Source organism: Vipera berus (genome assembly GCF_964194415.1).
Source record: "Vipera berus genome assembly, chromosome: 1".
NCBI lineage: Eukaryota > Metazoa > Chordata > Lepidosauria > Squamata > Viperidae > Vipera > Vipera berus.
Genome location: NC_138202.1, coordinates 4,165,805 through 4,193,390, shown reverse-complemented (window position 1 = coordinate 4,193,390; position 27,586 = coordinate 4,165,805). Strand labels below are relative to the sequence as shown.

General features: G+C 45.0%; 1 protein-coding gene across 1 annotated transcript; it reads right to left on the bottom strand.

The window, feature by feature from the left end:
- Positions 1-110: 110 nt before the first annotated feature.
- On the bottom strand, positions 111-18,593 carry CREB3L3 (cAMP responsive element binding protein 3 like 3; the record flags this gene model as incomplete). The annotated part of the gene is made up of 9 exons (XM_081321256.1): positions 111-430; positions 2,435-2,531; positions 4,711-4,795; positions 6,222-6,290; positions 7,277-7,383; positions 8,539-8,673; positions 11,040-11,158; positions 16,801-17,104; positions 18,471-18,593. The coding sequence occupies 9 exons, from the start codon at positions 18,591-18,593 to the stop codon at positions 111-113; spliced, it is 1,359 nt and encodes a 452-aa protein (XP_081177382.1).
- Between the last annotated feature and the right edge of the window lie 8,993 nt (positions 18,594-27,586).

The following is a 27,586-nucleotide window of genomic DNA, read 5'->3' as shown; positions in this document are numbered from 1 at the left end:
ATACTGCTGCATGCACGCACGCACGCACACATACACACAGTCTCCCCATCCCCCGTCCTGGTTTAGTTCCCACCGGCCCGGCGAGGGAGAGGAAGCAGCCCGATGGGAAGTCACAGCTCCTGCGTCTGCTCCAAGACCCCTTTTCCAGGCTGCTCCGATTCAGTCCATGCCACCGAGGTCAAATTTGGGCCCGAATAGGGAACGCCAGGCCTGAGTCCTTCCAAAGATGCAGCTCTGCCTTCTGGGAAGAGCCCTGTGTGGTTGCTCTCCTTCTGAAGCCTCAGGAGATCTCGGATGAAGGTGCTGGGAGCGTGGCCTGCGCTGGGAGCTGGCTCCTTCCAAAGGCTTTCCTGCCCACCCTGCTCGGCCTCTTTGCCCAGGGAGTGGACAATTCTAGAGGATGCGTCGTTGTTGAGGGACCTAGAAAAAACTGGGGGAGGAAGAGAGAGGGACATAGAGCATGAGGGACAGCTGCACACAAGGGATGGGGCGAAGGGCAAAGGATGGATTCTTGAGGGACCGTCCATTGCCTTCCCTACTAATCTCTACACTTGCCTTGCCTTGCGCCACTTGCCTTGGTAGAAGTCTCAAATGGTGTAGGGTTTCCTGCCTCAGCAGGGGGTTGGACTAGAAGACCTCCAAGGTCCCTTCCAACTCTTTTTCTATTCTATTCTATCCTGTCCTGTCCTGTCCTGTCCTGTTCTATTCTATTCTGTTCTGTTCTGTATTTCTATTCTATTCTATCCTGTAATTCAATTCTATTCTATTCTATTCTATTCTATTCTATTCTATTCTATTCTATTCTATTCTATTCTATTCTGTATTTCTATTCTATTCTATTCTTTATTTCTATTCTATTCTATTCTGTATTTCTATTCTATTCTATTCTTTATTTCTATTCTATTCTGTATTTCTATTCTATTCTATTCTATTTGTAATTCTATTCTATTCTATTCTATTCTATTCTATTCTATTCTATTCTATTCTATTCTATTCTATTCTAATTCTATTCTGTAATTCTATTCTATTCTATTCTATTCTATTCTATCCTGTAATTCTATTCTATTCTATTCTATTCTATTCTATTCTATTCTATTCTATTCTATTCTATTCTATTCTATTCTATTCTATTCTATTCTATTTTCTACTCTACTCTATTCTAGTTTTGAACATGTTTTTCAGTTGACCTGATTGAACCATTTTCTCCTTTTAAGCCAACCTTGGTGACTTTAAAACCTGTGGACTTCAATTCCCAGAATTCTCCAGCCACACCTGGGGAACTCCACAAATCTTAAAAGTTGTAAAGGTTGGACACCCCTGTTTTAAGCTATTAAAATTCTGGGCTCCCCACCCCCCACTGATGTATCCTGCCTGGGCAAAACTCACACCAGTTAAGAAATAAGTCGAAGTTATCTTTAAGTTGAGTAATCCAACTTTTGAGCTTATTTTTTAGTTGACCTGACTGAACTTTCTTCTCTCTTTAAGCCAGCGCTATCTGACCGGGCCAACTTTAAGACCTGTGGACTTCCAATTCCCTGAATTCTTAAAAGTCACCAAAATTAAGACACTGCTGCTTTTAAGCTGTTAAAAGTCTGGGCTGTGTCCTGGCTGGGCAAAACTCACCTAAACTAGGAACTTCAAACACACGGATTCGACTCGGTGATATAAGCAGAAGTTATCTTAGGTAAAGGTAAAGGTTCCCCCGCACATGCGTGCTAGTCGTTTCCGACTCTAGGGGCTGGTGCTCATCTCCGTTTCAAAGCCGAAGAGCCAGCGCTTGTCCGAGGACGTCTCCGTGGTCATGTGGCCGGCATGACTAGACCCCAAGGGCGCACGGAGCGCTGTTACCTTCCCACCGCAGTGGTCCCTATTTTTCTACTTGCATTTTTTACATGCTTTCGAACTGCTAGGTTGGCAGAAGCTGGGACGAGTAACAGGCGCTCACTCTGTTACGCGGCACTCGGGATTCGACCCACCAAACTGCCAATCTTCTAATTGACGAGCTCAGCGTCCTAACCCACTGAGCCACCACGTCCCTAGAAGTTATCTACGCCTCTATAAATCCTTGGGATCCAAAGATGGCTCCTTGGGAATCTGGTGGCGAGTCCATCTTTTCCTTTCTCTCGCTTGGGAGATCGGTTTGTATATTTGGGCTTAAAGCTCACGAGACAGAGGCGGCGTGGGTTGGTTCCTCAGCACGTTCCTCTCCACGTAGAGCTGAATTCCTCAGCGCAGCTCATGGACTTCTGACTTGAAGCGGGGAGGGGGGGGGGCGTGAATCAGCCTAATCAACGTTGGGCTCTTTGTCAGGATTAATCATCAACTTTCCTGCTAGCATTGCCAATTAGGCCAGGGGACAGCCTGCTCCAGCCAACTTGTGTCTCCTCTCCTCCTTGCCCAGATGCCCGCCCACCTACACAGCCTCCTTGCTCACCTCGCACAGGTACAAAGTCGCCCCTGGTCTCAGCCTTGTTGCGGGTGAAAGGGCCAATGGACGGGAAGATGATCAGAGCAAAGGAAAGCAGCAAGACCTGAGGAGCAAATAAAAAGACGCTGGTATCTTTCTTGAGCAGAGGGTTGGACTTAGAAGACCTCCAAGGTCCCTTCCGACTCTTGACAGTCTGTTCTTATTCCGTTATTCTCCCCTTAGGGGACTGGATACTAAAACATGTGAAGAAGGGTTGCAGGAATCGGGCATGTCTAGTTTAATGAAGAGAAGGACCAGGGGGGACATGATCGCAGCCTTCCAATATCTCAGGGGCTGCCCCAAAGAAGAGGCAGTCAAGCTTTTCTCCAAAGCACATGAAGGCAGGACAAGAAGCAATGGATGGAAACTAACCAAGGAGAGAAGCAACCTGGAAATTAAGGAGGAATTACCTGAGAATGAGGACAATTAATCAGTGGAACTACCTGCCTCCAGAAATTGTGGGTGCTCCATCACTGGAGGTTTTTAAGAAGAGATTGGACAACTATGCATCTGAAATTGTATAGATTTCTTGCTTGAGTGGGGGGTTGGAGTGAAAGACCTCCAAGGTCCCTTGCAACTCTGTTATTGTACTCTACTCTACTCTACTCTACTCTACTCCACTCCACTCCACTCCACTCCACTCCACTCCACTCCACTCCACTCTTCCATCAAGATCAAATCTCAGCGTGCCTGGCTGAGGAATTCTGGAAGTTGAAGCCCACGAGTCATAAAAGGGCCATGTTTGAAGACCCCTACCCTATATGGATGAGTTCCCCTGGCCCCACTGGGGATAGAAAATGAGGCTGGAGGTACTTTTGATCCATCGCCTCTTAAATTAGGGACTTCCCCCACTGCGGAAGCGAAGCGCTCTCCACCCATCCTGGAAGCATCAGAACAGAATGAAAGAGTTGGAAGGGGACCTTGGAGGTCTTCTAGTCCAACCCTCTGCCTAAGCAGGAAACCCTATAGTATTCTGGACAAACGGCTGTCTAATCTCTTCTTAAAACCCTTCAGTGTTTGTGGAGCCATCCACAACGTCTGGAGGCACGTCGTCCCACTGGCTTGCTCTTCCCATCCCTCTTCCTCTGACCCCAGTTGCTACAGTCCTCTGGGTTAAGGTGGCAAGAGTCTGTAGAATAGTCCTCGACTTACGACTGGGACTCAGCCTGGAATTACCCTTGGAAGTCATTGTAGTTGTAACTTTTTTTTTATTTCCATTTATATCCCGCCCTTCTCCGAAGACTCAGGGCGGCTTACAAGCTTAGCAGTAGCCTTCATTCTATGTATATGCCTGCTTATTAGGGCTTTCACACACACACCCCCAAGCGGGATTATTACAAAGTCAGCTTATTGCCCCCAACAATCTGGGTCCTCATTTTACCTACCTGGGAAGGATGGAAGGCTGAGTCAACCTTGAGCCTGGTGGGACTCGAACCTGCACTAATGGCAGGCAGCTGGTGTTACTTAAGGAGGCATTAGCCCACTGCTCCACCAAATTGAGGCCAGATCCAATTTTTGGGGGGGACATTTTTGTGGCAAGCGATAAGCACACAGCGTGGTTGTTAAGTGAACAGCATCAGTCGTTAAGTCAGTCTAATTTCCCCAATGGGCATTTTTTTTTGGGGGGGGGACCTTACGTAAACACTGGAAGCCAGCAAAAAAAAGGTGTAAATTATTGAGGGATAAGTGCAAATGACTGGAAAGAAATCCACAGGTCTGAAAGGTGCCAATTTTTTTTTTAAAAAACAACAACAACAACACATGGTTTCAGAAGCCACTGCAGTCTCTCTCATGCTAAATTGCCCAGGGAAAAAAAATTAGTTAGGCACCGTTATTCCTGTACAGGTAGTTCTCAACTTACAACTTACAACGTTTAGTGACCGTTCGAAGTTACAACGGCCCTAAAAAAAACGTGACATAGGACCGTTTTTCACACTTACGATAGGGATCACGTGATCAAAATTCAGGCTCATACTTATGACCCGGGGGGGGGAGGGTCACGCGATCCACTTTTGCGACCTTCCACTCAATGGGGAAGCCAGAGTCACTGAACAGTCACGTTACTGACTTGACAACTGCAGGGATTCACATAACAACTGTGGCAAGAAAGCTCCGTCAAGTGGGGCACAACTCACTTAACGACTGTCTCCCTTGGCAACATACATTTTGGGCTCCATTGTGGCCCTAAATCGAGGACTAGCCATAATCTGCCCACGCACGCGCGTACACAATCCCCGACGTACCGCCACACAGGTGCTCGTTTGGGCAGCCTTGCCGCTGGATTGCATCACAATGGTCTGGAGTTTCTTCAGCTGCTGCAGGAGAGACCTGGGGGAAAATGTAGGAGGAGAACGAGGGTCCCCATTAGGATCAGGTTTTGTGGGGAGCAGAGGGCAAATTCAGGAAATTTAACCAGGCCAGAATTTCTTCTACTGATTCAGTGAATGCCAAGCACACTGGGGGAGGGGAGGCCCATCTCCATCCCTGGAGATTTTTAAGAAGAGACTAGACTTCTCTGAAATGATATAGGTTCTCCTGCTTGAGCAGGGGGCTGGACTAGAAGACCTCCAAGGTCCCTTCCAGCTTCTATTCTATTCTATTCTATTCTATTCTATTCTATTCTATTCTATTCTATTCTATTCTATTCTATTCTATTCTATTCTATTTTCTATTCCACTCTATTTCATATTCTATTCTATTCTATTCTATTCTATTCTATTCTATTCTATTCTATTCTATTCCATATTTTCTATTCTATTCTATTCCATTCCATTCCATATTTTCTATTCTATTCTATTCTATTCTATTCTATTCTATTCTATTCTATTCTATTCTATTCTATTCTATTCTATTCTATTCTATTTTCTATTCCACTCTATTTCATATTCTATTCTATTCTATTCTATTCTATTCTATTCTATTCTATTCTATTCTATTCTATTCCATATTTTCTATTCTATTCTATTCCATTCCATTCCATATTTTCTATTCTATTCTATTCTATTCTATTCTATTCTATTCTATTCTATTCTATTCTATTCTATTCTATTCTATTCTATTCTATTCTATTTTCTATTCCACTCTATTTCATATTCTATTCTATTCTATTCTATTCTATTCTATTCCATATTTTCTATTCTATTCTATTCCATTCCATTCCATATTTTCTATTCTATTCTATTCTATTCTATTCTATTCTATTCTATTCTATTCTATTCTATTCTATTCCATATTTTCTATTCTATTCTATTCCATTCCATTCCATATTTTCTATTCTATTCTATTCTATTCTATTCTATTCTATTCTATTCTATTCTATTCTATTCTATTCTATTCTATTTTCTATTCCACTCTATTTCATATTCTATTCTATTCTATTCTATTCTATTCTATTCTATTCTATTCTATTCTATTCTATTCCATATTTTCTATTCTATTCTATTCCATTCCATTCCATATTTTCTATTCTATTCTATTCTATTCTATTCTATTCTATTCTATTCCATTCCATTCCATTCCATTCCATTCCATTCCAGTATAGGTAATCCTCGGCTTACAATCAACGGTGGCGAAAAAGGGTGTGTAAAGTTGGGCGCAACTCGCTGAACAAAGTGGCCTTGCTTAGCAAAGGAAATTCTGCTCCCAATTGTGGTCGTAAGTTGAGGACTACCTCTATTCAGGCTTGTTTTGAAACTTCACCCAATTGCCACATTGCCCGAGCACCCCGTGGAACGGGGGCCACGGCGCCACTTACAAGTTCTGCTTCTCCAGGTGAACCACTTTGCGTTGGAGCTCCTGGTTCTGGGCTGTGCAAGCCGACATCCTGAAAAGCAAAAGGGCAACCGAGGTGAAGAGAGAGGAAACGACTTAATTTCCAGCTGGTTTATTCATCTTTTTTTAAAGTTCTCCGGCCTGACGTAGCTTAGTAGAAGGAGAAAGTGATCCAGAGGCTGGAGTAGGATGGTGCCTAAAGATCTCGCCAATTCTAAACGTATGGATGCAATGAGCCTGTGGGGATATTCCTGAACATCACAAGAACAGGAGGAGGAACATCGTAGCCTCTCCTTAAGTAACTGTAGTTCTGGTCATTATTTTTTTTTGTTTCTTTTTTACAACATCTGCGTGTTCAGAACCAAGAAACTTTGATCCATGTTCCAGTTTAGCTTGTTGATGATCAGATTGTGGTAAGAATGCACTCGTGCGCACACACACACGCACCACTGAGAATGAAATATTTTGGGGGAATATTACAAAGGGACAGAATATTATATTTCCCCAAAGGAGAAATGGAGAAAAGTCTTAACCAAGGCAGAAAGCAGCCCCAGTCTTTCTTAACAGCCTCAACCAGAGGCCTCAAGTCTTTAGAGATGGATATTTCGTTCCTATTAAGAAAGACTGGGGCCAACCTATTCGTAAAGAAAACGCCTTCAACCCCCACGGTAGATGGGATTAAGAATTTACGTTCCCCCACCCAAATTCTAAGGATAGGGCATGACCTTTAGGACATAACAGGATTAACCCACCAGCATTTAGACTAGCAAAAGATGCAAAAGCTTCCCTCATTGCGTGACTCAGACACCTTTCCACTTCGAAGTCTCAGATCCCCATAAAAACCCGCCTACTCTCCACTCCATTTGGTCAGCTGCCCCAGAACTGCAGGCTGTTGCTGGTTCTGCTCGTCAACAAACAGAAACCACCTTTCAAAAGCAGCCTCCATTTTATTCCCAGCTCGGAACCGGACCTGATTTTTCTTTCAGCAAGATCAAACTCAAAAAGATGAGGGAGGTGAAAAGTGGGGAAATAACATACCGGCTTTCTAAACCGTCAATGTATTCCTTCCGTTTCTTGCGACTTTCCTGAGCTGATTGCTTGTTCCGGATCTTTCTACGGATCTTCTTGAGAATGCGTTCCTCGTACTGCCGGTGCAAAGAGATCCACCTTAGCTAGCCGTTTTGTTTTTAACTACATCCATTTCTTTTTCTATCAAATTCGAGGAGGTTTTTTTTTTTTGGTCCCTTTGGGAGATAATGTGCAATGACTTAATCCCTTCATTTCAAAAAGTACATCCATGACATTCTCATTGTGTTCATTCTGGACAAGAGGACCAGTATTTTTCCAGTCGGTGTGGTTCAGAGCGGTTGCGATACAGGTGGCCCTTGACTTACGACAATTTGTCTAGTGTCTGTTCAAAATTACAACAGCACTGGGAAAAAGTCATGTATGGCTGTTTTTCACACTTGCAGCTGTTGCGGCTTCCCCATGGTCACGTGCTGGAAATTCACACACTTGGCACCTGACTCATATTTATGACGGTTGCAGTGTCCTAGGGTCGTGTGATTTCCCCCTTTGTGACCCTCTGACAAGCAAAGAGCGAAGAGCCTTGGTGGAGCAGTGGGCTAATGCCTCCTTAAGTAACACCAGCTGCCTGCAATTAGTGCAGGTTCGAGTCCCACCAGGCTCAAGGTTGACTCAGCCTTCCATCCTTCCGAGGTAGGTAAAATGAGGACCCAGATTGTGGGGGGGGCAATAAAAGCTGACTTTGTAATAATGCTGCTGGGGGGGGGGGGCAAAAGCCCTAATAAGCAGGGATATACATAGAATGAAGGCTATTGCTAAGCACATTGATTTGTGCTTTAGATTGTAAGCTGCCCTGAGTCTTCGGAGAAGGGTGGGATATAAATGGGATTAAAAAAAAAAGCCGATGGGGAACCCGATTCACTTAAGAACCATTAATTTGGGCAGGTGGCAAGTTTTTAAATGATAGTTGCACCTAGCGGTCACATGATCACCATCTGCAACCTTCTCAGCTGGGAAAACTCAAGGGGGGAAGCCAAATTCGCTTAACGATGGCCTAATTCACTTAACGATGGCCTAATTCACTTAACGACGGCCTGACTCGCTTACTAGCTGTGGCAAAAATGTCGTGAAACGGGACAAACTGACTGAATGACTTTTCTTGCTGAGCGATGCAAACCTTGGGCTCGATTGCGGTCGTAGGTCTGAGGACTACCTGTATTAATTAGTAATCCCCAATAGCATTTGAGAAAAAGCACGGCCTCAGTGCTGCTTACCTTGGTGAGAGGGAGCTGGCTTGGAAGAGTCACACCTTCCTTAGTCAGCAATTTCTTCTCATCCTCAGTCAGCATCAGCTCCTGGCAAGTCCCAGGGGTTTGCCTCATCACTGCGGAGTTGACAGCCTGCTGGTGCTAGAACAGCACAAGGTAAGAATGATCTGACCTGGAAGAAGCATCTTCAATGTTCTTAGAAATAACCATTAAAAAAATAAAATAAACTGGGTTTCTAGATATCCCCATCAAAGAATATGGAATAACAGAGTTGGAAGGGACCTCGGAGGTCCTCTAGTCCAGCCCACTGCTCAAGCAGGAGACCCGGGACCAGGGGTCTTCAGACTTGGCCCTTTGATGACTTGTGGACTTCAACTCCCAGAATTCCTCAGCCAGTGTGCCTGGCTGAGGAATTTTGGGAGTTGAAGTCCACAAGTCATCAAAGGGCCAAGTTTGAAGACCTCTGCTATAAGCCTTCGTTTTCTATGCTCTAGGCCCAAATTTATTTACTATACCATGCCCGACAGGCAGTAGTCTAGTCTCTTTTAAAAAATCATCAGTGATGGAGCACCCACAACTTCTGGAGGCAAGTCATCCCACTGGTTAATTGTTCTCACTGTCAGAAAATTCCTCCTCAGTTCTAGGTTGCTTCTCTCCTTGACTAGTTTCCATCCGTTGCTTCTTGTCCTGCCTTCAGGCGCTTTGGAGAATAGCTTGACTCCCTCTTCTTTGGGGCAGCCCCTGAGATACTGGAACACTGCTATCATGTCCCCCCTGGTCCTTCTCTTCATTAAACCAGACATGCCCAATTTCAGCAACCGTTCCCTGTATGTTTTAGCCTCCAGTCCCCCAATCATCTTTGTTGCTCTTCTCTGCACTTTTTTTTCCTAGAGTCTCAACATCTTTTTTACATTGTGGTGACCAAAACTGGATGCCGTATTCCAGGTGTGGTCTCACCATGGCATTTTAAAGTGGCATTAACACTTCACAGGATCTTGATATAAAGAACAGCTGCTGGAATTGGGCATGTCTAGTTCAGGGGTAGGCAACCTCGGCTCTTTTATGACTCATGGACTTCAACTCCCAGAATTCCTGAGCCAGCCAAGCTGGCTCAGGAATTCTGGGAGTTGAAGTCCATGAGTCATAAGTCCATGAGTCATGAAAGAGCCGAGGTTGCCTACCTCTGGTCTAGTTTAATGAAGGGAAGGACGAGGGGTGACATGATAGCAGTGTTCCAATATCTCAGGTGGTGCCCCAAAGAAGAGGGAGTCAAGCTATTCTCCAAAGCGTCTGAAGGCAGGACAAGAAGCATCGGATGGAAACTAATCAAAAAGAGAAGCAACCTGGAACTAAGGAGAAACTTCCTGACGGTGAGAACAATTAACCAGTGGAACAACCTGCCTCCAGAAGCTGGGAATGCTCCAACAGTGGAAGTTTTTAAAAAGAGACTGGACAGCCATTTGTCTGAAATGGGATAGGGTTTCCTGCCTGAGCAGGGGGTTGGACTAGATGACCTCCAAGGTCCCTTCCAACTTTACTATTATGATTATGATTCTATCCCTCTGTTAATGCAGCCTAGCTCTGCGTTGGCTCTTTTGGCAGCTGCAGCACACGGCTGGCTCATATCTTGGTGGAGCAGTGGGCTCTTGGTGGAGCAGTGGGCTAATGCCTCCTTAAGTAACACCAGCTGCCTGCAATTAGCGCAGGTTCGCATCCCACCAGGCTCAAGGTTGACTCAGCCTTCCATCCTTCCGAGGTAGGTAAAATGAGGACCCAGATTGTTGGGGGCAATTAAGCTGACTTTGTAAAAATGCCGCTTGTGTGTGTGTGTGTGAAAGCCCTAATAAGCAGTCATATACATAGAATGAAGGCTACTGCTGAGCTTGTAAGCCGCCCTGAGTCTTCGGAGAAGGGCGGGATATAAATGGAATTAAAATAAATAAAAAAATATCTAAGGGATTGTCCACTAGGACTCCGAGATCCCTCTCATAGTGACTACTATTGAGTCAGGTACCATAGTTCTTTGTACGTTTTACCATCTACCCCACCCCCCAAGGCCATCTTTGTTGCCCCTGCACTTTTTCCAGAGTCAAACCTGATTCCTTAGAAACCGTCTTCAAGTGTTCTTAGGAATAACGGTTAACAAAAAAAATTAACTGGGTCTCTAGATATCTCCTTGGTGGAGCAGTGGGCTAATGCCTCCTTAAGTAACACCAGCTGCCTGCAATTAGTGCAGGTTCGCATCCCACCAGGCTCAAGGTTGACTCAGCCTTCCATCCTTCCGAGGTAGGTAAAATGAGGACCCAGATTGTTGGGGGCAATTAAGCTGACTTTGTAATAATGCCGCTTGGGGTGTGTGTGAAAAAGCCCTAATAAGCAGGCATATACATAGAATGAAGGCTACTGCTAAGCTTGTAAGCCGCCCTGAGTCTTCGGAGAAGGGCGGGATATAAATGGAATTTTTTTAAAAAAATCTCCATCGTCCTCATTAGGACCGAAAGACTTGCCATTTCAGAGTTGGTTGAAAGAAGGAGGTCCTTAATGGTGAGCGTGCAGGAGGGTGGATTTTGATGGGTGGCATCTGCTACTTGCATCTCCTCTGGGTAAAACCCAGCAGTCCACATATCTGCAAAAGAAATTAAGGAAGGAACGTGCTGGTTAGGGAACGGGGAAAAAATAAATAAAAATCCAGCTTTTCAATCTACACGGGAACTGCTTTGCAGCAGATAAAAGTTTGTTCTTCCAGTACATTATTATCTTATCTGACTGACGGCCACACCTCAGAGGTCACTCAGGCTTTTCTGGTTACTCGCTAATCTGAGTTCTGGCGGCGATGGTTCGATAACGACAAAGTTAACATCAGTGCGCGCCTGGAGGAAGAAAATGTTAATTTTACACTAAAAGCCCAAACGTTTGAGATTGGTGTCCCGGCTTCCATCTTGCAACAATCAGGATCTTAGGATTCTGGGGAAAAAGCTCTTCTGCTCCGCGTTGCTGTCTAATGAAAATGTCACACTCACATTTCCAAGGCCACCTTAATTGTTCCAAACTCCACTTAGCACTTGGAGGGGGTCTTATTGAATTGGGCTATTGTATTTAATATTTCTTTTTATATTTTTATATATTGTATTTCATTGTATTGCCCTGTACACCGCCCTGAGTCCTTCGGGAGAAGGGCGGTATAAAAATTAAATTATTATTATTATTATATTATTATTATTATTATTATTATTATTATTATTATTATTATTATTATTATTATTATTATTATTATTATTATTATTATTATTATTAGGTTGCAGTGGTTACTCCAGGGCGTCTCAGCCAGAGCCACGGCCACGGCCACTTTAATACGAATGGACTTCAACTCTGAGAATGCTGGGCAGCTGAAGTCCGCTTGTCTTACAGTTGCTCAGGCGGAGAAGCGCTGGCTAATTTTTTCCACCAGGCAAGTGGACTTTCTTTTTTTTTCTTTTTTTTCTTTGAAGACGTTTCGCTTCTCACCCAAGAAGCTTCTTCAGCTTTAACTGGACAGTGGGGAATAGCAGAACTGTTCTGAACCAGCCTGCTACCGGCCTTGCAATAAGGCAAACCCCTGTTCAAACAGTAGAGACTGGAGAGCGTCTGAGGCTGGGAAGCGTCTGCCAAGATTTATTACTCAAACAACAGAACAAGAAACAAAACACTGGAACTTGAATACTCAAACGGAAGGGTTGCTTTCAGCAACCAGCCCTTCCCCAAACACTCCTTTTATTTAGAGTTCAGGGCGTGGCCTCCCTGTGCCTCCTCCCGAGGAGTCCCACAGCCTTTCTCTGCTTGGTCCTGCTCGACTGCCTCCTGCGTCGGGCGTCCTTGAACAGGGCCAGCTGTGGGTCATCATCCTCCGCACTATCGGGCTCATGCAGCTGAGAAGAGGGCCCCGGCTGGGGGCTCTGCGAAGCCTCCAAGCCATCATCAGCCAGTTCGTCTTCCACACCCTCCTCCTCCCCCTCATCTGAGTCATCCGAGACATCTGAGCCGGCTGCCGGACCCACAGGCTGGCCCTGAGTCACAACAAGAACTGAAGAAGCTTCTTGGGTGAGAAGCGAAACGTCTTCAAAGGGAAACAAAAATCCAGTTGCCTCATGGGGGAAAAAAAGCACCTTGGGGACAACCGTGACCTGGATGACGGAGAATCTCCATTCAACTGGCTGACTTATAACAGAATAACAGAACTGGAAGGGACCTCGGAGGTCATCTATTCCAGGGCTTTTCAACCTTTTCACCCACTGTACCGCTTTTAGGATATGGCAACATCCGAGGACCACCGGTCGCCTAGCAAGGTGTCAAAAACGTGATGACCCAAAAACAAAAAAAAAAGGAAAAAAGTGATGAAGTACAGGTAGTCCTCGACTTACAACAGTCCGCTTAGTGACTGTTCGAAGTTACAATGGCACTGAAAAAAATGCCCCCCCCAAGCCACAGCTGAGCAAGACCCCTGCCTGCCCGCCCGCCCGGCGGCGCTCTTCCTCCTGTCCGAGGTTTTCATTGTTGTGAGCATTTCTGTTGAGGATTGGCAGCGGGGGTGGAGGTGGTGGGGGTGGGAGTATTGGTTTTTATTCCCCCCCCCTCTGCTGGGTGGTTGCAGCAGGTTTTGGTCACTTCACATGACCCTGGGACACTCTGACCGTCATAAATATGAATCAGTTGCCAAGCGTCTGAATGTAAATCACAAGACCCTGCAGATGCTGCAACATTCCAGCTGATCGGCGCTTCTTCTGGGCTCAGCAGAAGCGCCGGGATCAGCGCCGAGATCCAGCTGGATCCTGGAGCTGATCCTGGCGCTTCCGCTGAGCCCCGACAACCCTGCAGCTCCAGCCGTCTCTCGTTCGGCCTTGTGCGGTGCTGCCACCGGTTCAGCTCCTTCCCCTCCCCCGCTACCACTTTTCTAGGATGGTCGCGTACCACCTGCCAGGTGCCGATGTACCACAGGTGGTACCCGTACCACTGGATGAAAAGCCCTGATCTAGTCCAAACCCTGTTCAAGCATGAGTCCCTATGCCATTTCAGACTGGTGGCTGTCCAGTCTCTTCTTTAAAAAGTCCAGTGATGGTGCACCCACCACCTCTGAACATAAACTGTAACACTGATTAATTGTTCTAATTTTCAAGAAATTTCTCCTTAGTTCTAGGTTGTTCCTCTCCTGGATTAGTTTCCATCCGTTGTTTCTTGTCCTGCCTTCGGGCGCTTTGGAGAAGAGCTTGACTCCTCTGTGGCAGCCTATCAAATACTGGAAGACTGCTGTCATGTCACCCCTAATCCTTCTTTTCACTAAACTAGACAAACTCAATTCCTGCAACCATTTTTCATATGTTTTAGCCCCGTCCCCTGATCATCTTTGTTGCTCTTCTCTGCACTCTTTCCAGAATCTCATCATCTTTTTTTATATATATAATGTGGTGACCAGAACTGGACAGGTCTCATCTTAGCAAGGCATCGTAAAGTGGTATTAACACTTCACGTGATCTCGATTCTATCCCTCTGTTCATGCAGCCTGGGATTGTATTAGCTTTTTTGGCTGCTGCAGCACACGGCTGGCTCATGTTTACATGATGGTCCACTAGGACGCCGAGATCCTTCTCGCAGCTGCTACGGTTGGGCCAAGTTTCAGCTAATCTGTACCTCACTACTTCAACCAATGGATTCTGCCACATCAAAGGGAGAAGACATTTAAGGTAAGTTCCATTTCTTCCTAATTTTAGCCTCACTTGGAGGAATATTGCTTCATATGTTTACAATCTGATGGAGGATGCCATCATTTTGAAAGTCCTGAGGCAGCCCGTTTCCTGGACTGTTTTCAAGGCAGCAAATCAAATGTCACTTCTGTCGTCGCAAAAGCTGCTTTTGCAGTTCAGGGAAAAGAGGTGGATGTTTTAAGGGATTACAGACATGGGCCATTTTTGTGCTCCGGTACACTCTGAAGCACCTTTGGGGGTTCAAACCTGGATGCCTGACAGGGTTGCTGGAATTGGGTCTGTCTAGTTTAATGAAGAGAAGGACAAGGTGGGACATGATAGCAGTCTTCCAGTATCTCAGGGGCTGCCCCAAAGAAGAGGGAGTCAAGCTATTCTCCAAAGCACCTGAAGGCAGGACAAGAAGCAACGGATGGAAACTAGTCAAGGAGAGAAGCAACCTAGAACTAAGGAGAAACTTCCTGACAGTTAGAACAACTAACCAGTGGAACAACCTGCCTCCAGAAGTAATGAATGCTCCAACACTGGAGGTTTTTAAGAAGAGACTGGACAGCCATTTGTCTGAAATTGTATAGGGTTTCCTGTCTGAGTGGGGGGTTGGTCTAGATGACCTCCAGGGTACCTTCCAACTTTATTATTATTATTATTATTGTTGTTGTTGTTATTTATTATTCTCACTCTTCAGAGGGCAGCCATATCTATGCACGGCCTGTCCACTAGATGGTGATTTAATGTTAAATCGCAGTGTTAAAGTTATTTTAACACTAAATCCAATGTACGGATCGTTGGATCAAAGATCTGTAAGTCAGGGAGTCCTCAACTTACAACAGTTCATTTAGTGACTGCTCAAAGTTACCACGGCACTGAAAAAAGTGACTTATGACTATTTTTCGCACTTGTGACCATTGCAGCATTCACATGCTTGGCAACTGGATCCTATTTATGACGGTCGCAGTGTCCCGGGGGGGGGGGGAAATCATGTGATCCCCTTTTGCAACCTTCTGACCAGCAAAGTCAATGGGAAAGCCATATTCCCTTGACAATGGCGTTACAAATTTAATAACTGCAGTGATTTGCTTCACAAATGTAGCAAGGACAGTTGTAAACTGGGGCAAAATTCGCTGAACAACTGTTTCGCTTAGCAACATAAATTTGGGGCTCAGTTGTGGCTGTAAGTCGAGGACTAAATGTATCCTGCGGAAGCCAATTTATAGATCTTGTTTCTTTGGGCTAACTGCCCATAATCTGTCGACATATATATCATATGTAATGATATCATATATCCTCTGTGTGTTTTGAGCTGTCATTCTCGTTTTCCTTCTCTCTGTTTAGCAGAATAACAAAGTTGGAAGGGACCTTGGAGGTCTTCTAGTCCAGGGCTTTTCAACCAGTGGTACAGGTACCACCTGTGGTACATTGGCACCTGGCAGGTGGTACGCGACCTTCCTAGAGAAGTGGTAGCGGGGGAGGGGAATGAGCTGAACCGGTGGCAGCACCGCACAAGCCTGAGCGAGAGACAGCGGGAGCTGCAGGGCTGTCGGGGTTAAGCGGAAGCGCCAGGATCAGCACCAGGATCCAGCTGGATCTCGGCGCTGATCCCGGCGCTTCCGCTGAGCCCAGAAGAAGCGCCGATCAGCTGGAATGTTGCAGCATCTGCAGGGTCTTGTGGTTTACATTCAGACGCTTGGCAACTGATTCATATTTATGACGGTCAGCGTGTCTCAGGGTCATGTGAAGTGACCAAAACCTGCTGCAACCACCTAGTAGGGGGTGGGGGGGGATAAAAACCAATCCCCCACCCCCCCCCCCACTGCCAATCCTCAACAGAAATGCTCACAACAATGAAAACCTCGGACAGGAGGAAGAGCGCCGCCGGGCGGGCAGGCAGGTGTCTTGCTCGGCTGTGGCTTGGGGGGGGCACTTTTTTCAGTGCCATCGTAACTTCGAACAGTCACTAAGCAAACAGTTGTAAATCAAGGACTATCTGTACTTCATCACTTTTTTCCTTTTTTTTCTTTTGGTCATCATGTTTTTGACACCTTGCTAGGTGACTGGTGGTACTTAGATGTTGCCGTATCCTAAAAGTGGTACAATGGGTGAAAAGGTTGAAAAGCTCTGTTCTAGTCCAACCTCCCCCCCCCCTTTCACAAGCAGGAGACCCTAGACCAGGGTCCCTGACCCCTGGTCCGTGGCATGCCTGCAACCGGTCCGCGCAAACACACAAAGCCCCATCTGCGGGATGCAGGCAGCACACAAAACCGCGCACCCTCCAGTCTGTGTAAAAGCCTCCCTCCGTGGAAGCAGTCCCTGATGCCCCAAAGGTTGGGGACCTGTGCCCTAGGCCATTCGGGACAAAGGACTGAATGGGGCTGATGAAAACTGGCGCTCACACCGATGGACCAGCTGGTGTCTATGCGCTCGTTTCCTCTGCTTAAGTTTCTCCCTGTGTGGACGCCGTGTGGCCTTCTCTCCAGCGGCCCAGCGATGGGGGTTCACTTGTTTTGACATTCCAGGAAGGAAAAAACAGGGCACTCACTGAAGTCTATAGAGACATCCATCTCTCTCAGCTGGGCGGCTGGCCGGTTTAGGGCCGGTAAGGCTTGACAGGAGTCCTGGCAGGGGACGTAGGCCAGGTCAGCGGCTGAGCTTCCATCAGAGTAGGCCTCCGGGCTTCCAGTTGGAACATAATGTGGAGGGCTGTCCAGCTGGTCAGAATGTGGATCCTCAGATATGCCACTGTCACTGGCAGCTGGAGACCATCTTGGAGAATCTAGGACGGTGTTTGCCGCTCCCAGGATGGAGTTGATGAAGTCCTCATTATCTTGAGGGTTCAGCAACACCTTCAGACAGGACGTAGAGGTTCTCCATGAAAAAATCCACCTTAGAAAGCAACCTTCTTACTAGCAAAGCTTCCACAGAGCAAACTCAAAATTCTTGGGTGTTACACAAGCCATTAGTATCATTCTGAACCATTTTAACTAGGCCCAGAAAGAGGATATTCTGAGTTTTAGATTCATTGAAAAATAAGCCATTTTTGTCTTAACAGCAGAGAGTGCAATAATACCTGATAAGGACAATATCTAGTAAAATGGAAGACCAGAATTAAGCTGGTATCCCTCTGAGGCGTCCTTGGTGTTCTCTGAACTTGCTTGTTTTTGTTAGAAATTCTGTTTATACATAGCATCATATACAGCAAACAAAGAGTACTGTCACCATGTGCTTTACTGCTCAGCTATGTAACTGTAACAGGAAACAGGGAACTCTACTCAGAACAAAAAAGCAGAGTATACTGGCATAGATCCAAACTTGTAAATGCTGCCATCTACTGGTTGACTACTATTGTAGTTGCTGCATAGAAATACATTCCAACAAACTAGCTAACATCATCAGTGCTTTATCTAGTTTGGGTAACGAAATGTCTGCAAGGAAAAAACCAAGCTCAGAGAGCACCAATGATCCCTTATTTCAACCCTAAGCTACAAATATTCTCCTTGGTTGGTATCCCTCTTCCTCCCCACTTCTGTTCCGTTTAACGCTTGCAAAAATAATGAGTAGAACATTTTCCGTGGGGAACTGACCCGTTGCTTTAGTCAAGGGCACTGTCAGACCCACAAGATAGGCCAGGTAAGAAAAGAGAGACTCTACAAGTGATACCAGAGCTCTGCTAATTTAGGCAATAATAGCAGAATTTTGAAAGCTTGAAAGCGTGTCTTCCTCTTATACTAAGGAGAGTCAAGATGGGGCAGTTTTGAGTTTCTTTCTAACACTTTTCTGGGCTTAATTTGTGTTTTGTTGCAAGTTTCTGTATTTCTTCAACAAGAAGCGTTTCAGTATTTCTCCTTTCAGGGGATGTAAATGTGCTTCTTCTGCAAAGAACTATCCTACCACTATTGTTTAACTTCCTCTTCTTTGTGATATTAACCTCCAGGTGTCGGGCTATAAAGTTTGGCACTCAGCATTGGATATTTTCAATACTTTTTGCTGGAATGGAGCAGTTAACTCTATTCTCCTAGGTCAGGGGTAGGCAACCCTGGCTCTTTTATGACTTGTGGACTTGAACTCCCAGAATTCCTGAGTCAGCCTGGCTGGTTCAGGAATTCTGGGTATTGACGTCTACGAGTCATAAAAGAGCCAAGGTTGCCTACCCCTGTTCCTAGGTCTTGCCCAGCTCTTGCCCCCGTTCTCAACCCAGTGCCATCTGCTCACTCTGCCTTCTTGCGCCATCCAAGGGGCCTCTGAGGATCCCAGCTCCACATTGCGAAGGACCCCATCCTGCCCGTCAAAGAGGAGATCCAATAACTCCACGCCATCAAGATTGGGGCAGGCCATAACTGCAAGAGAGAGAGAGAGAGAGAAGACAAGTTTGGCTCATGAGTTACTGCTACTTATGCAGTGCTGGGTGGACCCAACAAACAACCTTGTTAAACATGGAGTTAGTTGAACCCGTTAATAGAATCGAAGTCAACATCTTAACTGGTTCCATCACCCCAGTTATCACTTTATACCATGATGAGGTTTACTGGTTTGACCCAAGCAGGTTATGGGAAAGGAGCAATTATTTCCCTAGGCTTATTGTATACAGGTAGTCCTTGACGGACAAGCATTTGTTTAGTGACTAGGGCACTGAAAAAGTGACTTATGACCGGTTTTCACATTCTCACACTTACGGCTGTTGCAGCCTCCCCGAGGTCACGTGATCAAAATCAGACACTTGGCAACTGGCTCCAATTTATGACGGTCGCAATGTCGCGGGGTTATGTGATCACTTTTTGTGATCATGTGACTGGCAAAATCTCCTTCCATCTCTGTGCCATGTCTGTTTTTCAAATATGTCCCTAGAACAGGGGTAGGCAACCTTGGCTCTTTTATGACTTGTGGACTTCAACTCCCAGAATTCCTGAGCCAGCCACGCTGAGGGAAAAGGGAGAGTTTTCCGAGCTGAGCCATGCTGGCTGAGGAATTCTGGGAGTTGAAGTCCACAAGTCATGAGGGTGCCATAGTTCCCCCATGCTGGCTGAGGAATTCTGGGAGTTGAAGTCCACAAGTCATGAAGGTGCCATAGTTCCCCCATGCTGGCTGAGGAATACTGGGAGTTGAAGTCCACAAGTCATGAGGGTGCCATAGTTCCCCCATGCTGGCTGAGGAATTCTGGGAGTTGAAGTCCACAAGTCATGAAGGTGCCATAGTTCCCTCATGCTGGCTCAGAAATTCTGGGAGTTGAAGTCCACGAGTCATAAAATTGCCAAGGTTGCCTACCCGTAACCTAGGTTCTTCCCACTCCTTTATACAGAATCTTTTGGAAATCTTTCAGAGACAGTGGAGAGCTAAAACTCGCCGACTGATTTTTTACTTTTATTTTGCAGGCAGAAGACGTTAGCATCTTTGGGGCGGGCAGGGGAGGGGAAGAGTCTCACCTGAAATCCTGCAGAGTCTTCACCAGCTCATGTAAATATTTATTTATTTATTTTATTTTAATCCCATTTATATCCCGCCCTTCTCCGAAGACTCAGGGTGGCTTACAATCTAAGCACAAATCAAATGTGCTTAGCAATAGCCTTCATTCAATGTATATGCCTGCTTATTAGGGCTTCCCCCCCCCCAAGCGGCATTATTACAAAGTCAGCTTATAAATAAATAAATAAATAAATAAATAAATAAATAAATAAATAAAGCCCATCAAGACAAACAGATAATGTCATTTGTTCAAAGATATATTCCCATGTTCCTTTTTAAACCGCCTCTTCATTTTTGATCACGGGGACCAGCATTCTAGAGTTTGTCTTCAATGAAGGATGTCTAACCTTGAAAGCTCTGCCTCTACCAGTTTACCTGTGCCAGGAGGCGCTTTTGGCTCTACCCTGTGTTCACGAAGTACTGTAAAGGCAGCTGTCATAAAATCAGGTCTGGTCTCAACATATGACTATCCTAACTTACCATGAAAACTCCTAGCTCCATTATGATTGTAAGCCGAGGACTACTTTAGAATAGAATAGAATAGAATAGAATAGAATAGAATAGAATAGAATAGAATAGAATAGAATAGAATAGAATAGAATAGAATAGAATAGAATAGAAGAAAAAATAGAATAGAGTAGAGTAGAGTAGAGTAGAGTAGAGTAGAGTAGAGTAGAATAGAATAGAATAGAATAGAATAGAATAGAATAGAATAGAATAGAATAGAATAGAATAGAATAGAATAGAATAGAATAGAATCTTTATTGAGAGTAGATTAAGTAGAGTAGAGTAGAGTAGAGTAGAGTAGAGTAGAGTAGAATAAAATAGAATAGAATAGAATATAAGAAAAAAATAGAATAGAATAGAAGAAATAAGAAAAAAGAAATAGAATAGAATAGAATAGAATAGAATAGAATAGAATAGAATAGAATAGAATAGAATAGAGCTGGAAGGGACCTTGGAGGTCTTCTAGTCCAGCCCCCTGCTCAAGCAGGAGAACCTATACCATCTCAGACAGGTGAATGTCTAGTCTCTTCTTGAAAATCTCCAGTGATGGAGCGCCCACGATTTCTGGAGGCAACTTCTATTCCACTGGTGAATTGTCCTCACTGTCAGGAAGTTTCTCCTTAATTCCAGGTTGCTTCTCTCTTTGATCAGTTTCCAACCATGGTTTCTTGTCCTGCCCTCTGCTGCTTTGGAGAATAACCTGGTCCCCTCGTCTTTGTGGCAGCCCCCCAGATGCCGGAACACTGCTATCATGTCTCTCCTATTTCTTATTTTCTTTAGACTAGCCAAACCCAAGTCCCGCAGCCGTTCTTCATATGTTTTAGTCTTCAGGCCTTTGATCATCTTAGTTGCTCTTCTCTGAATTTTTTCTAAATTCTCAATGTCTTTTTTGTGATATGGTGACCAAAATTGGCCGCAGTATTCCAGGTGTGCTCTTGCTAGGGTTTTATAAAGCAGTACTAATACTTCGTGTGATCTTGATTCTATGCCTCTGTTTATACATGACAATGTTTCTAAAAAAATATATATGGAGGAACGGTCGCAACTGAGACAGATTCACCAAGAAACACACTCTGTACAAACAGGACGCTGTCATCTAAGCTGCTGAGATAATCGGACCGATCTGTTCTACGTCTATGTAAAGAAATGAATCTGTATTTTGACGGCGATGTAGCTCTCTCTTTCTCCAGAAACAGGCACAAAGATTTGAGGAAAGCTGTGTGCCGAAAACCAAATTACAAATTCAAATTGTAAATTCAAATGATAAATTCAAGTTATAAATTCAAATATACGGTCTGGTCTAGTGAAAAGAAGGACGAGGAGTGACATGAGAGCAGTCCTCCAATATTCAAGGGGCTTCCCCAAACAAGAGGGAGTCAAGCTATTCTCCAAAGCGCCGGAAGGCAGAACAAGAAACAACGGAGTGAAACTTACAAAGGAGAGAAGCAACCTGGAACTAAGGGGAAACTTCCTGACAGTGAGAACAATAAACCAGTAGACCAGCTTGCCTCCAGTTGTGGATGCTCCATCACTAGGGGCTTTAAGGCAGAGGCCCCCAACCTTTTGGGCACCAGGGACCGGTTCTGTGGAGAAAGGCTTTTCCCCGGACCGGAGAATGCATGGTTTTGTGTGCTGCCTGCAGCTTTGCTTGTTTGTGCTGGCATGCCACGGCCCGATACCGGTCCACGGACTGGGGGTTGGGGACCCCTGCTTTAAGGGATTGGGCAGCTATTTGTCTGGAATGGCAGAGGGTCTTCTGCTTGAGCAGCAGGTTGGACTAGAAGACCTCCAAGCTCCCTTCCAACTCTTGTCATTCTGTTCAATTCCGTTAATAAATAGCAATGAATGCATTCTTGGCAAAATAGACACCCCGTGATTAACAGCCTCTGTACATGTATTCTTCCAGTTTGCTCCCGAATACAAAGCAACTATAACCCAGGAATTTGGAAGATATTTCCAGTTTTTTGGGGGGACAAAATGTCATAAAAACGCTGTAGAAATTTGAGTAGTTTGGGGGTCCTTCTGATCCGAGGAAGCTTTTGTGAAAGCCACAAAGTTTGTTTGCTTGTCTGTCGCCTTCTGATTAGCAGACTTATCTTCATGTAGCCCTCGCTTAGCGCCTGTTGCTCTTCTCTGCACCCAGTCCTGACCTCTGACCTCTTATTTGTCCTGCGCTTGTTTCCAAAGATGGAACCTAGCGAACTAATTTGGAGAGGGGAAAAATGAGATTGCACCGCCTTACTTACTTGTGAGAGTGTTCTCCAGTCTCGATTCGGTTTTGGCCAATGTTTCTAATCCCAAAGGTTTTCGTTGCCGCAGAGTTGAGCCGTGGTTATTTTCTTCTCCGGTCTTCAGTCCCTCTGTCCGGTCAAAACCTCTTTTTTTCCCTTACTATGTGGCAAAGTTTAAACTCCAACAATACAAAAATAGTGTCAGGGTCGCTCAATCCCTCCCCTTGTCCAGCTCTCCAATGGGGAAAAGGGCTGACAGCTCAGCCGGCAGAGAAGAAAAAGGAAATCGAGCAATCATAACTGGGACAAATTGGGTAACCATTATCTAAATAACTTCAGACCATCCTGCCTCTCTAATTTGAGTGGGCGCTGAGCTGAGAGGTCCAAAGTCTTCAGCTGGGCTGTGCCGACCCGACCTTCCACCTACTTTTCGAAAATAATTGCCTCTCCCTCTTTCCTCAAAGAAAACAACACTAGCCGAGCTCGTTAATTGGATTTTAATCACAGCGGCCCGTGAATCTCAGCCGTTTCCAAAGGCTGCATATGGCAAATTTACTGGGGAAAATGCAAAACTGCACAGGGAATCTTCTGGTTTACACGGAGCTCTCGTCTTCTCAGTTTAATGCACCTGCACGATGCAGAGTTGTTGTTATCAGTCGGGGGGCTGGCGTGGAAATGAATGAATGAATGAATGAATGAATGAAAATTTGTATTTTTTTTTATTTTAATCCCATTTATATCCCGCCCTTCTCCGAAGACTCAGGGCGGCTTACAATTTAAGCACAAACCAATGTGCTTAGCAATAGCCTTCATTCTATGTATATGCCTGCTTATTAGGGCTTTCACACACACCCCAAGTGGCATTATTACAAAGTCAGCTTAATTGCCCCCAACAATCTGGGTCCTCATTTTACCTACCTCGGAAGGATGGAAGGCTGAGTCAACCTTGAGCCTGGTGGGATGCGAACCTGCACTAATTGCAGGCAGCTGGTGTTACTTAAGGAGGCATTAGCCCACTGCTCCACCAAGGCTCAAAATGATGAAAGAGCCCAATCCTTCCCATCTCGAAGCAGCCGTAGGATCCCTTGGGGTAATCTTCCATTCCAACATCGAGACACCACTTTCTATGGTCTCGCACCTGGGCGGGCTGGGGAACGACCCGGTTCGGCACGTTCCCGTATAAATGAAAGTTTGGGGTGGTGATTAAATCATCAGGCTTAGAAACCAAGAGTGCACGAGTTCTAGTCTTGCCTCATGCACAAAGCTAGCTGGCTGACACAAAGCCAGCCGCTTTCTCTCAGCCCTAGGAAGGAGGCAGTGGCGAACCGCTTCTGAAAAAACCTTCTCAAGGAAACGGCAGAGGCATCTCCAGGAAGTCTTTTGAGAATGGGACATGACTGAATGGAAGAAGAAGAAAAAATGATATAAAATGTTATCAGAGTTGTCTGACGAAGACACGAGTGCTTCTGAAAGGGGAACCAACTCAAAACAGTTCAGCGGAGGAAGGAAGTGAGCGGTATGAAGCTTCCTTATTCCAGGCAGTGCGTTCAGTTCTCCTGAGGTGGCCTAGTTAGAAATCCTTTCCAAAACCTGGCATTATCTTTGCATGTAGGAAAGAATAGAATAGAATAGAATAGAATAGAATAGAATAGAATAGAATAGAATAGAATAGAATAGAATAGAATAGAATAGAATAGAATAGAATAGAATAGAATAACAGAACAGAATAAAGAATAGAATAGAATAGAAAAGAATAGAACAGAATAGAATAAAGAATAGAATAGAATAGAATAGAACAGAATAAAGAACAGAATACAATAGAATACAATAGAATAGAAGAATACAATAGAATAGAAAAGAATAGAATATAGAACAGAATAGAAAAGAATAAAATATAGAACAGAATAGAATAGAATAGAATAGAATATAGAACAGAAAAGAACAGAACAGAATAGAATAAAGAATAGAATGGAATGGAATGGAATAGAACTGAAAGGGACCCTGGAGGTCTTCTAGTCCAGCCCACTGCTCAAGCAGGAGAACCTACACCATCTCGGGCAGTTGATTTCTGGTGGCAAGTTGTTCCGCTGGTTGATTTTCCTTACTGTCAGGAAGTTTCTCCTTATTTCCAGGTTGCTTCTCTCCTTGATCAGTTTCCAACCGTTGTTTATCGTCCTTCCCTCTGGTGCTCTGGAGAATAATTTGACCCCCTCTTCTTTGGGGCAGCCCCTCAAATACTGGAAGACTGCTATCATGTCTCCCCTATTTCTTATTTTCTTTAGACTAGCCAAACCCAAGTCCCACAGCCGTTCTTCGAATGTACATTGTGAGCAGCCCAACTCTGTTCGGACACTGCATTTGTATGTCTGTCCTTAACACTCTCCTTGATACGTTGATGATGGGAGTCGAGAACTGTCTCTCCACTACAGGGTGAGGGTCTGTGGGGATTCTAGCTCCAGAGACAATCGTTTCCATGAGGAATGGGACAATTGCTATGGTCAACTGTCCCTGGCTGTCTCGCTGCAGGTCAATTCATCATGGGACAACTCACCATGGCCAACTTGCCATGGGACAACTGGTAGCGGGGCAGTTCAGCGTGGGATAACTCAAGAAAGGGACAAGTAGAACTGCAGCTCATCCCACCCTCAAGGACTTCTAACTTGAGAAGGCTCAAACCTAAAGCAAGATAAGATGTGAACGCTGCTAACGTTGAATGTTCTTGCTTGACAAGAGATGAAGAAGTAGCCATTTCATATGTTAAACTTGTGTATTGCTTTAAGAGATTGAGTTTAAAGTTGGGAGGGGGGAAGAGGAGGATTGTACCTTTAAGGCCATCTCTAACTAAAGAAGATAAGACCTTCGCGGGTTTTCTAACGGAAGGGAAACGGATTCTTTAAATTAATTGGAGAATATGATGAATGACAAAATTAGAAAGGTGGAGAATTGTGTTTTAATATATTGTGCAAGGGGCGGAGATTTCAGATTCCAGCTTCCTTCAAGCAAGCATTTGCTGGTGTATTAGGCTAATAAAGGACTTTTAAGGTAAACAATGCCTCAGAGTCACTTGAAAAGCCCATACGTCGGAAACTTAACATAAGGCCTGCTACAATTCACTTGCCCCTCTCCTGAGTTATCCTGTGCTGAATTGTCCCATGGTGAGTTGTCCCTACAGCAAGTTGGCCACGTCGAGTTGGCCAGAATGAGTCGACGGGGTGAGTTGGGCAAGGCAAGTTGTCCTAGACCTGGTTCCATGTGAGTTTTCTGCCATTTCTTTAGTCCTTTGCCTTCTGCCTCCTGCAGCCAGGCTGGGCTGCAGTAGCTGGGCTGCAGTAGCTTGACTCCCCTCTTCTTTGGGGCAGACCCTGAGATATTGGAACACTGCTAACCTGTCACCCCTCGTCCTTCTCTTCATTAAACTACTAGACATACCCAATTCCAGCAGCTGTTCCTTATATCAAGATCATGCGAAGTCTTAATGCCACTTTAAAATGTCTAGTTTAATGAAGAGAAGGACAAGGGGGGACATGATAGCAGTGTTCCAATATCTCAGGTGGTGCCCCAAAGAAGAGGGAGTCAAGCTATTCTCCAAAGCGCCTGAAGGCAGGACAAGAACCAATGGATGGAAACTAACCAAAGAGAGAAGCAACCTGGAACTAAGGAGAAATTTCATGACAGTTAGAACAATTAACCAGTGGAACAACCTGCCTCCAGAAGCTGGGAATGCTCCAACACTGGAAGTTTTTAAGAAGAGACTGGACAGCCATTTGTCTGAAATGGTATAGGTTTTCCTGCTTGAGCAGGGGGTTGGACTAGATGACTCCAAGGTCCCTTCCAACATCATCATCATCATCATCATCATCATCATCATCATCATCATCTTATTATTATTATTATTGTTGTTGTTGTTGTTGTTGTTGTTGTTGCAAATCTGGGATGGTAGAGAATGTCAGTGTCTGGAGAAAATGAGTAGTGCTCTCTCATTTCCCTGTTAGCAAAATTATGTGCTGCCAGAGCAAATCAAGAGATCTCACCAGGTTACTGGTTAACTGGGTCAAATATGTTTTTGCAAACAGAGGATGGTCTCTTTGATAGTTTTAGATTTCCAAAACTAGCTTGTTCAGAAAAAGTCAGGCTGTTAATCTGGATTATCAGACAAGGTATGGAATATTTTTGACGAGCATGGAAAAGTCAAGGAAGTATAAAAAGCCAAATGATGGCAAATCATAGACAAGCTGGAGACAGACAAGAACTGTGGAGAAAGAGAAGAAGAATCCGCTACCCATGTGTTTCCTCTTACTGTTCCTGCTGCTACTAATAGTTGTAACAATAATTTCTTTTCTCGTGCTTAGCATTACAGTCTGATAATAGGAGACATCGTGTTGCAGTTGTTCCCTTCTACTCTGCAGCCAGCTGCTGTTTGTGAGATAGAGCGGTCTGAGCCCATGGCCTGGGATTGTGAATTGCCATATTGCTCGGCGCTTTTATCTTGTCCTTTTAAGGCCGTTCCCTCAAGAGTGTCAAGTGTTCTCAATTGGCCGACGAGATCCAGTTGTACATCTCAATCCCAGGTTGTGTTCAGCAAGGCTTTCAAGAACTTGACCCAGTGTTTGGAAGCTGTGGATGGGGAGGGACAGGCTTAAACTCCAGTCGCGACAAGTCCAAATGGTTGCGTGCTCCTTTTTTCTTCTAGTACCGTGGAGTTTCGGTCTTGTAGGTTCTGGACGGAGTGGCCCCTTTCTCAGGACAAAGCGGCAGGCAGCCTGGTGATCTTTCACAAAGCAGGTGACTGTTACAGCCAGGAAGTCCCTTACCTAGATTCGTGCGATATACTAACTAGTTTTATGTATCTTGAGATTAGATAGGGTAGGAACAAGTGGGAAAGGCGACTTTCTTGCAGGCAGAGCTAAGGAAGCTTAAGTCTGCCTCAGTAGGTTGAGGACAGGGCAAAGCCAACGTCATAGCAGAAAGAAGGGCAAGGCAGAAGGAAGCTACCAGTTCGCATCGTGTTTGGTGCCAGTGAGGAAAGACTCTCGAGCATTTGTCTCAGAGCCTGTTTCCAAGAACAGTGAACGTTCCAAAATGGGTACTGTCCTATTTATTATACATTTCTCAGGCACTCCTTCTCTATTT